Source organism: Apium graveolens, chromosome 10 (assembly GCF_009905375.1).
Source record: "Apium graveolens cultivar Ventura chromosome 10, ASM990537v1, whole genome shotgun sequence".
Taxonomy (NCBI): Eukaryota; Viridiplantae; Streptophyta; class Magnoliopsida; order Apiales; family Apiaceae; genus Apium; species Apium graveolens.
In genome coordinates, this window is record NC_133656.1 from 187,416,057 (window position 1) to 187,429,544 (window position 13,488).

The 13,488-nt window shown below is 33.4% G+C and overlaps 2 protein-coding genes across 2 annotated transcripts; both read right to left on the reverse strand.

Annotated features, from left to right (window-relative positions):
* Window positions 1-16: 16 nt before the first annotated feature.
* Window positions 17-3,207, reverse strand: LOC141693496 (chloroplast processing peptidase). The gene is made up of 5 exons (XM_074498626.1): window positions 2,640-3,207; window positions 1,592-1,729; window positions 639-725; window positions 415-482; window positions 17-340 (listed from the first exon to the last, which is right to left on the reverse strand). Exons 1-5 carry the CDS (start codon window positions 3,138-3,140, stop codon window positions 205-207), a joined length of 930 nt encoding a protein of 309 aa, XP_074354727.1. The 5' UTR covers window positions 3,141-3,207; the 3' UTR covers window positions 17-204.
* A 3,325-nt stretch (window positions 3,208-6,532) lies between these two features.
* On the reverse strand, window positions 6,533-11,683 carry LOC141689557 (uncharacterized). Its single transcript, XM_074493898.1, has 4 exons — window positions 11,527-11,683; window positions 9,372-9,683; window positions 7,818-8,729; window positions 6,533-7,591 (listed from the first exon to the last, which is right to left on the reverse strand). Exons 2-4 carry the CDS (start codon window positions 9,471-9,473, stop codon window positions 6,707-6,709), a joined length of 1,899 nt encoding a protein of 632 aa, XP_074349999.1. The 5' UTR covers window positions 9,474-9,683; window positions 11,527-11,683; the 3' UTR covers window positions 6,533-6,706.
* Between the last annotated feature and the right edge of the window lie 1,805 nt (window positions 11,684-13,488).

The following is a 13,488-nucleotide window of genomic DNA, read 5'->3' on the forward strand; positions in this document are numbered from 1 at the left end:
GCAAGAAACACCATAGTTCACCAAAGTTTTCTCCTGGATTTCGGATAAATCAATTAATCATACAATTACAAAAGAGTAAAGCTCAAGAATTTGATGAGCATAACAGTTGTATAAACTGTTCAAAATCAAAAAAGGGAAGATTTTGAGTACAACATATGAGAAAATATAACTTATTAACAACAGACCCTAAAAATAGTCTTTATCTCATTGTTGAGATGCTAAACTGCTCTCCTGCTTATCAACAGCACAACTTTCAGGAAGAACTGTGCTGCCAATCCTTGCCGGGGGCCAATATCTCACTACTGATCTTCCTAATATGTTTTTAGAAGGCAGCGGACCCCTAAGATGTATTTAAAACATTAGCGAGATTCATAAGACACTTCACTGTATGAACTGAAGATAAAGAACACATACCATACGTGTGAGTCATAGCTGTTATTCCGATTATCACCCATCACAAAAACTGCATTTTCCGGCACATGCTGCATCACATTAGAATAATGCAAGTTACATAAATATATATATTTTCACCTATCTAAATCCATTTAACCATGTAAAATATATGGTTTTTGTTGGCAGTGGTGCGGTGGTGTGTGTGTATGTTGGGGAGGGTCAAATATTGGATTTATTGCACATACAACTGGTGTCATTTCATATTTTGGAGCTTCAAGAATGAAATCTTCTGTTCTGACCACTCCATTAACAATTAGCTTTCCTTCATGAACCTGAAACAAAAATACAGCCCATGCTAATTCATATCTGACACAATACTCGGCTCTGCACAGCACAGCACAGCGCAGAGGAGAGCCCATAAACTGAGATTCTAAAACATAAAACAATTTGTACAAAGTAAAACTTTCTGTTGGCAGAGATTAACGAAGTACTTCTGTATATTTTGTAAATACAAGTCATTCCAAAATTATTTAGTTTCAAGTATATATATTTGCCTATTTTCCTATTCAAATTGTTGATAGTCCGCTTCTGAAATTAATCCATAAACTGGTACTCTGAACCCTGTTCCTTGGCTACCTCTAGTGAGAGATCGACCTAATTCTAAGAAGTGGGACTAAACACCACTGTAATGTTTTGCATGGAACCTAGATAACTAACAAAAAAAGTTTAAACGCTCCATGCGGTCTTAGATCGCCTCTACTGAAACTCTGTGTATCTATTAAAAGATTTTAAATACATGATAAATCTAAATACGATTGTTGTGGTACCCTAAATATGGTATATTATGGAAAATAATCTGCAACACTGTATGTCCAACACCAAACTACACAATATAACAAACATAATAAGATCAGATATACAATAAAACACATATGTCGATATATGACTGGACTTGTGAAGCAGAGTAATCAAGGCAAAGTAACAACAAATTTTACGGTCTATGCCAAATTGCCAATATATAATTAGCGTAATTTATGAATGGATGATATTATGATACCTTACTACTCCCGTTAAAAGAAGTTTATGTAATTAACAGATGAATTTTTTAGAATAACTGCATAGCATATACTATACCTAGAATTGCTCCAAGAATATTACATGGTGAAAGAATAAAAAATTTACTAAAAAATAATCTCACCTCCACAACATCACCAGCCTTCGCAACAATTCTTTTAATAAAGACATCCTCGTCAGTATATCCTGCTTCTTGAAGGACGGGAGGGGCTTTAAATATCACAATATCATTTGGGCAAGGCTTCCTAAAGTAGTAACTGACCTGAATATATATAGGAAAAAATGCTGACATATATCAAAATGGCATTGTATTTGCAAGTTTTTCTCAAAACAAATTCATTGTACTTGTTCAGAATTTACAACATCCTAAAACAAGAAAAGGATCAAGAAAAAAAAATCTTCTTTTATTTATATGTGTATATTGCAATTCCCCGTACTTAATTAGGAAACAGAAAATCTTATACATGAAGGACTGAAAGAAATGGAGCTTGTTCACATATAGCTACGACTCACAGAGCTAACACTAATGCTGGTGCTATTGAGTTGATAAATGGTAACACGAATTAAGAAGTTTCCGGAACTCAATTACTGCCTTCTCTAGTACAGTGCTTGGCTCTTAACCTGCTATCTGAAAACAAAGATAGTAATCCTTTCTAGAACATGTGGTGCCAGTTTCATAATTCTCGATATATTTAACTTACTATTGGCTCTATATTTGGCAGATTGAGACACATGAGAAAGTTAGGCCCTTTTATACGAAGGCAATGTAGAGTTATTGACATTATATAGAAGGACAACCCTAATTTAAAATCTAAGACTTACGATACTAGCAGGGTTATGAACAATAACTCTATACTTTCTTTTACATACAATAAACAAGTACATATTAGGCGGCTGTGAGTCCGAATCTTCTTACTTCTACTCAACAGAAACAACGCAAAGATTGCTACTTTCCACTAAAGTCTCAATGTATTCCTTTCTACTCTTCTACAAATACTCCTACAATGCAAAATTTAATAGCAAACTCGCTATCATTCAAAAACACAACTCGCATTCTAATGATTTTTGCAACAAAAATGCCCCTTATTTTTTCTAAAACATATCTTGACAACCAAACAACTCAAAAAGTATCAATTTACACACATACATATAACTAACTAAAAAAAACTAACTTTTTCCGCAACAAGACGGTCTCCAACATCAAATGTAGGATACATAGACAATGAAGGAATATATCGAGGCTCTGCGATAAACGCCCTAAATGCAAAAGAAATCACAAGTGCTGCCAACACAGTCTTTGCATCATCTGAAGTAAAATCAACCCAATCAGGCAACAACCCTTTTTTCTCCTCCTCATCTCCACCATCATCACCGCCATCTCCACCTCCACCCCCACCCCCACCACCTGAATCCACTAATTCTGGGCCCACCTTAATATCCCCTAAAGAATCTTTATGCCCATTACATTTTAGTCTATTAAAGTTCCAATCTTTATAGCCCAACTGCTTTGATTTCAAAAAAGATTGGTTTTTTATTAAAGATTTGAAGTTGGGATGGTTTAATTTTGAAAATCTTGAAGTGGGTTGGAAATTAAGGGGAGAAAAATGGCGGGGTTGTCTGAAAATAGGGTTTTGGAGGAATGGTAATTGGGGGATAAGATGTAAAGATATCATCTTTTTCCTTCTTTCTTTGTTATTTTGTTTCACAATTCAGAATGTTTATATACAAAGGCGTTGACATACAGTTTACAGTTTAACGAACACCCTGGTTTTGTTCGTGAGACTTTTTTTGAAAAAGTGTGAATAAAAGATGTTTTGCCATTGCCAAATTATTTTTTATTTGCTACTATTGAAGTATAAAATATTTAAATTCCAATTTACACACACAACAAATTGAACCTTAATGTTAATTGGATTTGTGAACCTTTACATTATCTTTAAATTAAAATTTTATTAGAAAATATGGGTTAAATGGCAGTTAATCACCCGACTCACTACTAACTTTCAGTTCGGTCATCCAAGTCAAAAAAAATTCAGTAAACTTACATATTTCTTTAAAATTTTCACGTAGGTCACTTGTCGTTACTAACGTTAAAATTTTATGTAAAAGTAACTCAACGATCTGACATGGCTGATTTAAGTCCATAGTGACATATGAACCTCATCTACTCATCTAAACCTTGTACCTGACCTGGTTATTATATAACCCAGTGATCTCTCATCCCCCTTTATAAACTCCCCCCATTCTATACAAAATCTCAATTAGGGTTCATGGCAATCTCAACCATCTGTTATGTCCAGTACGAATAGCAGTAGTGCTTCAGTTAGAAATCCGTTCAGAAGTAGCAGTAACTCTTAGACGAGTGGTAAACATTACAACTTTGATTTTGAATATCGTTTAAATGGTATCAAATGCAAGTGCGATCTTGTGACTCCATGTCAAGAAATTTGGAAAGAAGGGACATTGGACCCGGAAAAAAGGTTTTTCGGTTGCAGTAAATGGAAGGCAAGTCTATTTTGTATATTTATCTGGTTTAATGCTTAAATGTATATAGCTAACTTGGCTTATATTTTGATTAGGATTCAAGAAAAAAATGTAATTTTTTTTCTATGGGATGATCCTCCATATACCGATAGAGCAAGAGATTTTGTTCAAGAATTGAAGGCAAAAGTGAGAGCCAACGATGATCAACTGTAAAGAGCTATAACAACGTTACGTTTTGTCAAAAAAATGTTAATTTTGAACGAAGAATGCATGTCACTTCGCAAGAAAAATGGGAAATTATAAAACAATGTTCTTAGGAACAAACTATATGGTAGCAAATCGAAGAAGTTGATATTGCTTTTAATTATAGCTTAGTTTATTTTTAGGTTCTTCAAGTAATGATGAACATTGTTTACAATATTCTTAGTGATATCCTGTAATTCCTACTTCATGTAATGGATATTATCAATATTATTAATGTTATCAATGTGTTGTTAGTAAAACAGTGTACCCATATTTCATAGTATAGATGTAATGTGATGTGTGTTGTCAATAAAAAATAGACAAGACAAAAATTATTTAACCACATAATAAAGATTGAAATTGAACAATCATAAGATTCTCATTACAAAGAGTCACAATAGAACTTAATAAAACTACTTAATAAAATTGAGAACATGTCACACTGTCAATGACAAAATGTCTCAAAAGATTCCCATTACAGAAGTATAATCTGAATATCAAAAGTAACATAAAATAATCACTTCTTTTTTGGCCTTGGAGGTGCAAAATACTTGACAGACTTTCTTGAGGTTTTTTTCTTGGCTGATTATGTAACTGTTGGAGGTGTTGGTGTAGGTGGTGTGCATCCAATACTGTTGTAGTTCTCCAGACTTGGAGTTGGCATATATGAAAAAATAAAAAAAATAAGTATAGTACAACAATATGCAACAAAAGTTTAGAAACTAAAATATACTTACAAATTTCATCCTACGGTTAGACCCTGGTTGTGGTTCTTCCATATTTTCCATTATATCATTCATTAGTTTATCCTCACCAGTTAGGATTTCTTGTTGTTGCAAGTGCATTTTTTTAGTTACTTCTTCCATAAATTCAGGCTGCTCCTTTTGTGGTCTCCCCCTTTACTTTTTTGGTTGCTCTAGATACAGGTGTTTATCTGATTCTTTGAAATCCTTTTTACAACCAAATATCTGACCTACTTTAAATTTTATATTTTTGGCAGGTGTATGGACATTAAAAACCTCATCTACAAATTTCATTTTGTCATATCCAGAATGGGTATTAGCATAAGAAAAATTTTCATCATTCTCCTCATACTAGGATAAAACCCCCCGCCTGATTCACTATCTTCATCACTCTCGTACATTTTATTCAAATTCGCTTCCCTCTCATGTTCATCCATCTTCTTTTTTTCCTCTCTACCGGATTTCCTAATCTCTACAAACTCATCATCACTACAATCCCTTTCCATATCTGACTCATCAGTAGGTACAATAACATGACAAATATACAAAACTATATTATTAGCACATTTCTTACTTAAATCAATTATTGGCTTTGATTCAGCATTAAGCAAATAAATTTTCAGTTCCGGAGTTCTAAACCAACATGACCACTAATATATTCTCCAAATCATCAATACTAAGATTCTCTAAATCAATACGCTTATAAATTTTCTTCACATTACTTGTGTACGATTGAAAAGGAATATGAACAAAATGACCTCCATAGTATAATATGACATTATACAAATTATCCTTGTTAAATGTAAGTAAATAATTAAAGAACCCTCATTTACACACGTACAAGGCATTCTAACAAAAGAAAAGAGAAACAAAACGGGTTCTACCCTAACCGAAGAGTAAAAAGTTGACAATATGGTAGTTACTTGCGTTGTTTCTTCTTCGGTGGTCGCATTTTCATCTTCACCATCTACCTCATCCACTTCATCATCTGCGCCAGCGAAATCATCTTCAATCACAATTTCGTCTTCATCATTTGATTTTGAAATTGTACGAACTTCAATGCCTGATCGAGTTCGAACCATCTCCGAATTTAGTTTTACAATAGAATGGATTTGGGTGTGCGTTATAATTAGGGATTTTGTTATCACGTAAGTGATTTTGGGGATTTGGTTATCGGTTTATAAGAGGGTGGGTTATAATATAATCGGGTTTTTAGCCGGGCTGGGTTTTTAACTGGGCTGGGTCATTTCACTAACGTGGCATGTAATCTGGTACTGATTAGGTAGCGTTAGACGAACTTTCGACTATTGTCAACGCGACTTAACGGTCGTGAAATTTTTAACGTGTACAATGACTTAAATGATTATCTTCACTTCACATGTGACCTCAGTGAAAGTTTTTTAAATTGGATGATTCAAGTGAAAGTTAGTGATAAGTTGAGTGGCCTAACTGCCATTTAACCCTAGAAAATATTCTTGTCTCAAGATTAGGAGGGTAACTCAATACATGTCTCAAGTTGAGGAGGATAACTCAATTCGATAATTGTTAAACAATAATATAATAAATAAATCAAATTAATTGTTGCAACGAAGAAAGGGTCTAAAAGATTTTCATTTCATTGAGCAGCATGTACATTTTAAAGAAAGAGAATCTTTCTGTCTCATATTCATATAGTAGAACAAACAACAGAAATAATTACAGATGTTACAAATGAATTACAAGAATGTGTGTATTGTATCATCCTGCAAGATTCACTACTTTTAGAGGCTCTAGAACACCAATTTATATGTAGGTAAATACCGAGAGACTCCAACAGAAAGATGAAGCTTTTTCGGTAGCATGATCCGTGGCTTTAGCATGAAATTACATGCGTGTGGAAGTTGCATTGTATATATTTTGGTGCTTGGGCCTCCAGATGAATATTCAGCTCTATTAGACATCATCTGGCTAACTGTCTTAACACTGCTTGGCCCTTTTGGACTGGCGATTACAGAATTAGGTGCCTGTAAAAGACCTGGAGAACAACTTTGATTTTCGATCTGATAACTTCTTTTTGGCGAGTCTTCTGGTGTCTTGTCATTTTTAGCATTTGGTATAACTGTCTGATCGTCATCAACATCATCCTGCACTCTCTTTGCCTTGTCCAGAAATCCAATAGAACGCCATGCATTTGCTACAAGCTGAACAGTACTCCTCTCAGGACGAACACCCTTTGCTTCCATTATCTCAAGAAGCTCCTCTGCTTTCTGTGGTTGTTTTGCTTCTCCAAATCCCCATATAAGTGTCTCAAAAGTTTTTAAATTGGGAGATACGTCCATTTTACACATCATCTCGTACACCCTCATAGCATAGTCCATTCTGCCAGCACTGCACCATCCACTCATGACAGTCGTAAATATAACAACATTTGGGCACACACAAGATTTTTCCATCAATTTAATGATATCTTCAGCCTTGTCTGGTTCTCCAGCCCGCACGTAACCTTTTGCAAGGATACTGAAAGCATGAATGTCAGGATCAATACCAGCTTTTGACATGTCATTAAAAATTTCTTGGCATTTTTCCATGAGCCCAGCCGAACCCCATGCATTCATAATGGTGCTAAATGTAACTACGTCCGGTTTGACACCAAATTCCTCCATCAGTGATAGTGTCTGCAAAAAAAAACATTTGTTGCAGAATTTATGTTAACCATGTTCATAGGAATCCTGAAATAGAAGGGATACTGAGACGGGAATTGAAACCGTAGAAGATTAATTGCAGAGCATATTAAACTTACCAGGTAAACCAAATCATAAATTTTAACTGAATTCCAGCAAACAATTAAAAAAAAAAAAAAATTCTCATGGTAATCTTCCAAAGAATACTAAAGCAGCATACCTCATCAACTCCATCAGAGTCTGTAATGTCAAGGAATCCTTTAATAAGAGTATTGAAAATCACAAGATTTGGATGCACAGAAATATCCTTCATTCTGTACACAAATCTTAAAGCATCTTCCATATTTCCTTCTTCACAATACCCATTAATGATGATACCACAAGTGCGTTGGTTTGGTGCAACACTGTTGTCATACATCTGGAGTATCATTTCTTCAGCTCTACTTGTATCCCCGTTCTGAGCATATGCTCTTGCTATTGTGTTGAATGTGACTGCATCAGGTTTTACACCAGATGAGACCATTCTATAAAAAACATTCCACGCTTCTGTAATATTGTTCTCGTTACACCAGGCTCGGATGATAATATTGTATGTCCTGTCATTGGGCTTTACACTACTTTCCTGTGACATTAATTCCAATAGTTTCAAGGACTCTTCAGGTTTACCAATTATACCAAATCCTTTAATTAATGTATTGAATGTGCTGGTTGTAGGCTTACAGCCAACATCCTTCATTTTCCTGAAGATTTTCATCGCCTCCTTGACATTGCCAGATTCTGAAAATGCATTGATCATGGCATTAAAGAATATAGAGTCAGGCTTCAGGCCACTCTCTTCCACTTTAGAAAGGAGTGAAGGAATCGACCTAAACCGTTTCTGGACAGTCAAAGCTGCTAATAGAGTTGTGTATGTTACAAGTGTTGGTCGGTGTCCTTCTTCTGTTAAACCTCGAAAAATGGAATGAGCTTCTTGAGGTTTTCTTTTCTCAATCAAAATTTTCATCAACCTTGTCCTTGAACGTACTACCTTGCAGCTATTATTGTCCAAACAGACAATGCACCGGGACTGTATGCGAGAATTTAAAGAAGCTGAAAATCGACAAAGCTGGTCCCTTTCCTGGAGAAGTGGTTCCTGAAAAGTTCACAATCAATTATAAGAGTCTAGCTTTAATCGACATATATCCAAGTAGATCAGAGAATCACGGGCCCGTTATCGAATTCATGACATGTTCATACATCTATCTGTTTTTAGTATATGAATGGCCAGTCAGATTAGATCAAAGAAAGTAATGTCAATGTCCAATGGAAGCAACTGTATGTTGGTCAAGGACAAGTAGGTTATATTATAAAAGCTAAAGTTGGCTACTACACATTGATTAGGGATGAAGGAAAGCATGTGTAAATGAACTTGATTTCTTTGAAGGTCCCAAATTGACAGAGAAAAGATTCTATATCTTTCATGTATTGGTCTTGAAGGCATTTAGTAGTATTTTTTTTCCAAATGAAAATGGGATCAATAAGATTGCCATTATTATACAGTCTTTGGTGCATATATGGGGAAACCTGACTTGACTTCCCAATTACTCCCAGTGAGGGAATAACGAACTCTTTTAAAAGAAAGGTTAGGTTTGATTAGCCAAAGAATAAAGTGGCAGCTGTCAAATAAACAATTCAATACAGGGAGAAAATACGGCTGCAGTGGACAAAGTAACGTCATATAGAAGTAAAGCATTCTAGGTGCAGGTAAATTTGACAAAAGTTATAGCAAATATACCATCGTAGTTGATGCTTGAATCTGAGATTTGCTCGTAACAGTACCATTTCTGTGCTTCTTAGTAATAACAGAATCAATCTTCCGCTTTCCAAATTCTCCCATTATTAAGAAAACTAAACAAAAGAGGGATGATAGATATCCAGTCCCCAAATACCTTTCTACTAATATTCTGCACTCTGCAAATTTAGTGTTATGCCTATATATATTTTGTGCCAACAACTGACTGAATCATGGATTCTACGAAAAAAATCAGATCACTGCACTAGTGGAACATTCTATTGATTCTTTAGCCCACATTCTTGGTCTCTTCACCTGTTTCAGAAAAGAAATTGATTATGATGATTTAAGAAAAATTAAACTCGCAACAATAATGCCCCCTCCCAAAAAAAAAGCATTCCTGACAGCCTCAAATAGAGAAGCCTTGTTCAAATGACCATATACCTATAATTGGAACTCAAAAAAGATATAAATGATTAAATGTGAACCATATCCTCTCTTTTTTATGTAAAATGTGAACCAGATCCTCTCTTTTTTATGTAAAATGTGAACCAGATCCTACTTGTATTCTAATTGCAAGTTATTGGCTATTTTAGTAGAATTAGGCCATACTTCAATCTGATTCACAGGAGAACATTTGGACAGGAAACAAATGTTTTAGGTAGGCATTTACAGGAGGTGATATCAACTTATTGCTAAAAAAATCTTCAAATAGTATCAAGCATTGTGGGATTAGTAGTGGAAAATACATGAGCAATCAACTGGCCTTACATAACAACATTCCAGACTTGATGTCCCTTGAATAGATATATTGAAATGTTGAAAAAAGATAATTTAGATTCCTAATCTAGTGAACACAGGGATTTAACAGTCGAACTGAAAAAGCATTGCTTACATATTAAAATGCTTGCAATAACTCGAAGTTTTAATTTTTAAAGCTTAAAGTCATAGGTTTTGACGTGTAATCTGCTTTAGCGTATGTGCTTTAAAATACTAATCTTTCTGAACTCAAGCATCACGAGTTTGTGATCTAATTAAAGTGTCACTTTTTCATTCAAAATGTGGAAGCAAACATATTTAATTAAACTTAACTCATGTTTCCACTTTCTTTTTCCTCATTGAGTTTTTTCTAGTCCATTTACCATAAATCAGCGGAAACTCAGAAATCAAAGTAATTGAGCTTTTAGGGTTCATCAAATGGGAGAAATTAAGTGCATTGAATCTTTCGATCTAGATCATAATGGTCATCCATATGATAGTAAAATACACGCTGGTTTGGACACTTTTCCCCTCGGGAAGAGTCCAAAACAGCCTCGGGAAGAGTCCAAAACAGCCCGTATTTAGTATCATATATATCACCATTCATCTGATCTAGATTGAAAGATTCAATGTACTTTATTTCCCCCATTTGATGAACCCTAAAAGCTCAATTACTTCGGATTCTGAGTTTCAGCTGATTTATGGTAAATGGACTAAAAAAACCCAAATAGCCCTATCTGAACCCTCTAAAAGCCCAAGTAGTTTTTGATCAATTATATGGCTACTAATTTTACTTACAAGTTTATTAATGCAATGAGGAAAAAAGCAGTGAAAATATGAGTAAGAATGTCTGCAAACACAAGTTACAAACGGTCACCGCTTGTCTAGCTTGTGTGCTGCCAACAGTGAGCACCAATCTTACTGCTCTCTTCAACCAACTTATGTAGTACACAATAACACAAAGGTAAGAACCTCGATACTAAATTTTCCCGTACACCAGTAGCAAAAGAGTACTAGACTGAACTGCTCAAAGGAAATTTTTAGTATTTTCACAAAAACTCTCAACCAAAAGTTGTATAATTGGCAAATTGTCTGACAAAGATAAAAAGAGACCTAAAGTCCTAGCAAGTGTGAAAGTAAGTACTATAAGGATTCATATCATTCCTTAATCCTTAATGATGCACTTAATAGGAGGTAGTAGAATCACAATGCCAGATAGCTCTAATCAAAAATATCAAATCCAAAGCTATTCAAAATATAAAGCAATTACAAGTACTGATGCAAGGACCTGACATGAACTTCATGTTGGGCTTCCACAAAAAACACAAACTAACATTTCAGATTCTTGAAAATAATAAAAAATGTGTAAATAAAATGAAGAAGAAAAAAGAGAGGGTACCTCATCATCAGTTGCAGTCTGCAGAGGAGGTTGGGGAGAGAGGAGATTGGTTTGCATGGTTGAAAAGTAAATAGTGCATGTAAGTAAGAAGACCACATTCAATTGTTGGCTAGTGAAATCCCCATGGGAAATCTTATCCACAAATATTATCAGAAATCAAGATTCTCTCAAATATTTATATCTTTTTTTTTTATTTAATTGAGGTTGAGGAATGAGGCTTTGGTATGTGTATCTAGTGAAGGAGTCATACTGAGTTGTTATGTACATTTTCTCTGGAGCTCATTTGGCCACATCATTCATATTTCATAGGACTATAGGAGTACTTGTTCAGTTTCTATACGCCCATACAAAGTAGTTGTATGAATTTTCAAGAATCTGTTCCTCTCCTTATTTCATTGCTTGGAGCAAAAAGTTCCACACTTCATAAAAAAGCTGACATATTAATAGAGTTAGTGCCCCGGAAAATCTTAAAATATGTAATTTATAATTTAAAATGCACAAGTGACTTATAAGTACGATAAGTTATATAAGTGTTTGGATAATTTTCTTATAAGTCAGATTTTATTTTACTTAAATGGATTAAAATAAATAATTTTTAAATATAATTTTCTTAATTCATGAATTTTAAATTTAAACAATATTTACAAACATATATTTTAAAATAAAAATTAATAAAAAAGTGAAAAAGAAAATAAGTTGAGAAAAAATCTAATATTCAACTTATTAGTTTATAAGTTATAAATTCGACTTATAAAAAATAATTACGGGATTATAAATCAATAAGCTACTTATTTCAAATAACTTACAAACACGCCCTTGTAGTATGCATTTTTTTAAGTAATATATGATTTTGCCTTCAATTTGTTATTGTCCATCCAAATCATATGAATAACGAAAATACAAAATTATCATTACCGAACATTAGAACCTATTTCAGTGTTTCTTCAATTTCTCTTCCGACCTAGTCACTTTGATTATACATAACATATCACAATATTTAAAGATAAAGTTCCAGGCATTTACATCAAAGATGACAAGGTAATATATTACCGGACGTAACCCAGAAATTTACATTAAAACTCCTATTATAAAATCTCGGGATATGATAAGTTGTAACATGTAAGAATTGATGTCCTTCGCAACACACAATTAAAAAATATTATAAAAATAATTATTTTTTTAAAAAATAACAAAAATAATTATTATTAAAAACTCACCAATTTTACCCTTTAAAATAATTCATGTGGCGGTTCGATATTCCAATTTAATTCTATTTAAGATATTTCGGTCAGTTGGGTATAACGTATTCCCATGTAGTAGATATTTCATTCATAATTGAGTATCTTATAAATGGGTATCTTACTGAGATACTATGCTGATAGTTATCTAAGCAAAAATTAATCGCTTTTTTCATAATATTTTTTGTGTGTTAATTTTATATAAAAAAGAGGTTAAAGTTGTATTTCACCCGATCACAAGTAAATAAAAACTTATAAGTTATTTAAGTGTTCGGATAATTTGCTTATAAGTCAGATTTTTTTTACTTAAATGGACTAAAAACAAATAATTTTTAAATATAATTTTCTTAATTCATGAATTTTAAATTTAAACAATATTTACAAACATATATTTTAAAATAAAATTAATAAAAAGGTGAAAAAGAAAATAAGTTGAGAAAAAGTCTAATATTCAACTTATTAGTTTATAAATTATAAATTCGACTTATAAAAAAAAATTACGGGATTATAAATCAACAAGCTACTTATTTCAAATAACTTCCAAACAGGCCCTTGTAGTATGCATTTTTTTAAGTAATACAGTTAAACCTCTTTAAAGTAATAGGGTCGGGACCAAGAAAAAATATTACTTTAGCGAGTTTATTACTTTACCGGGAGTAAAAATACACTGTGTCCATTATGCTGGGACCGGAGAACAATATTATTTTAGCGAGGTTATTACTTT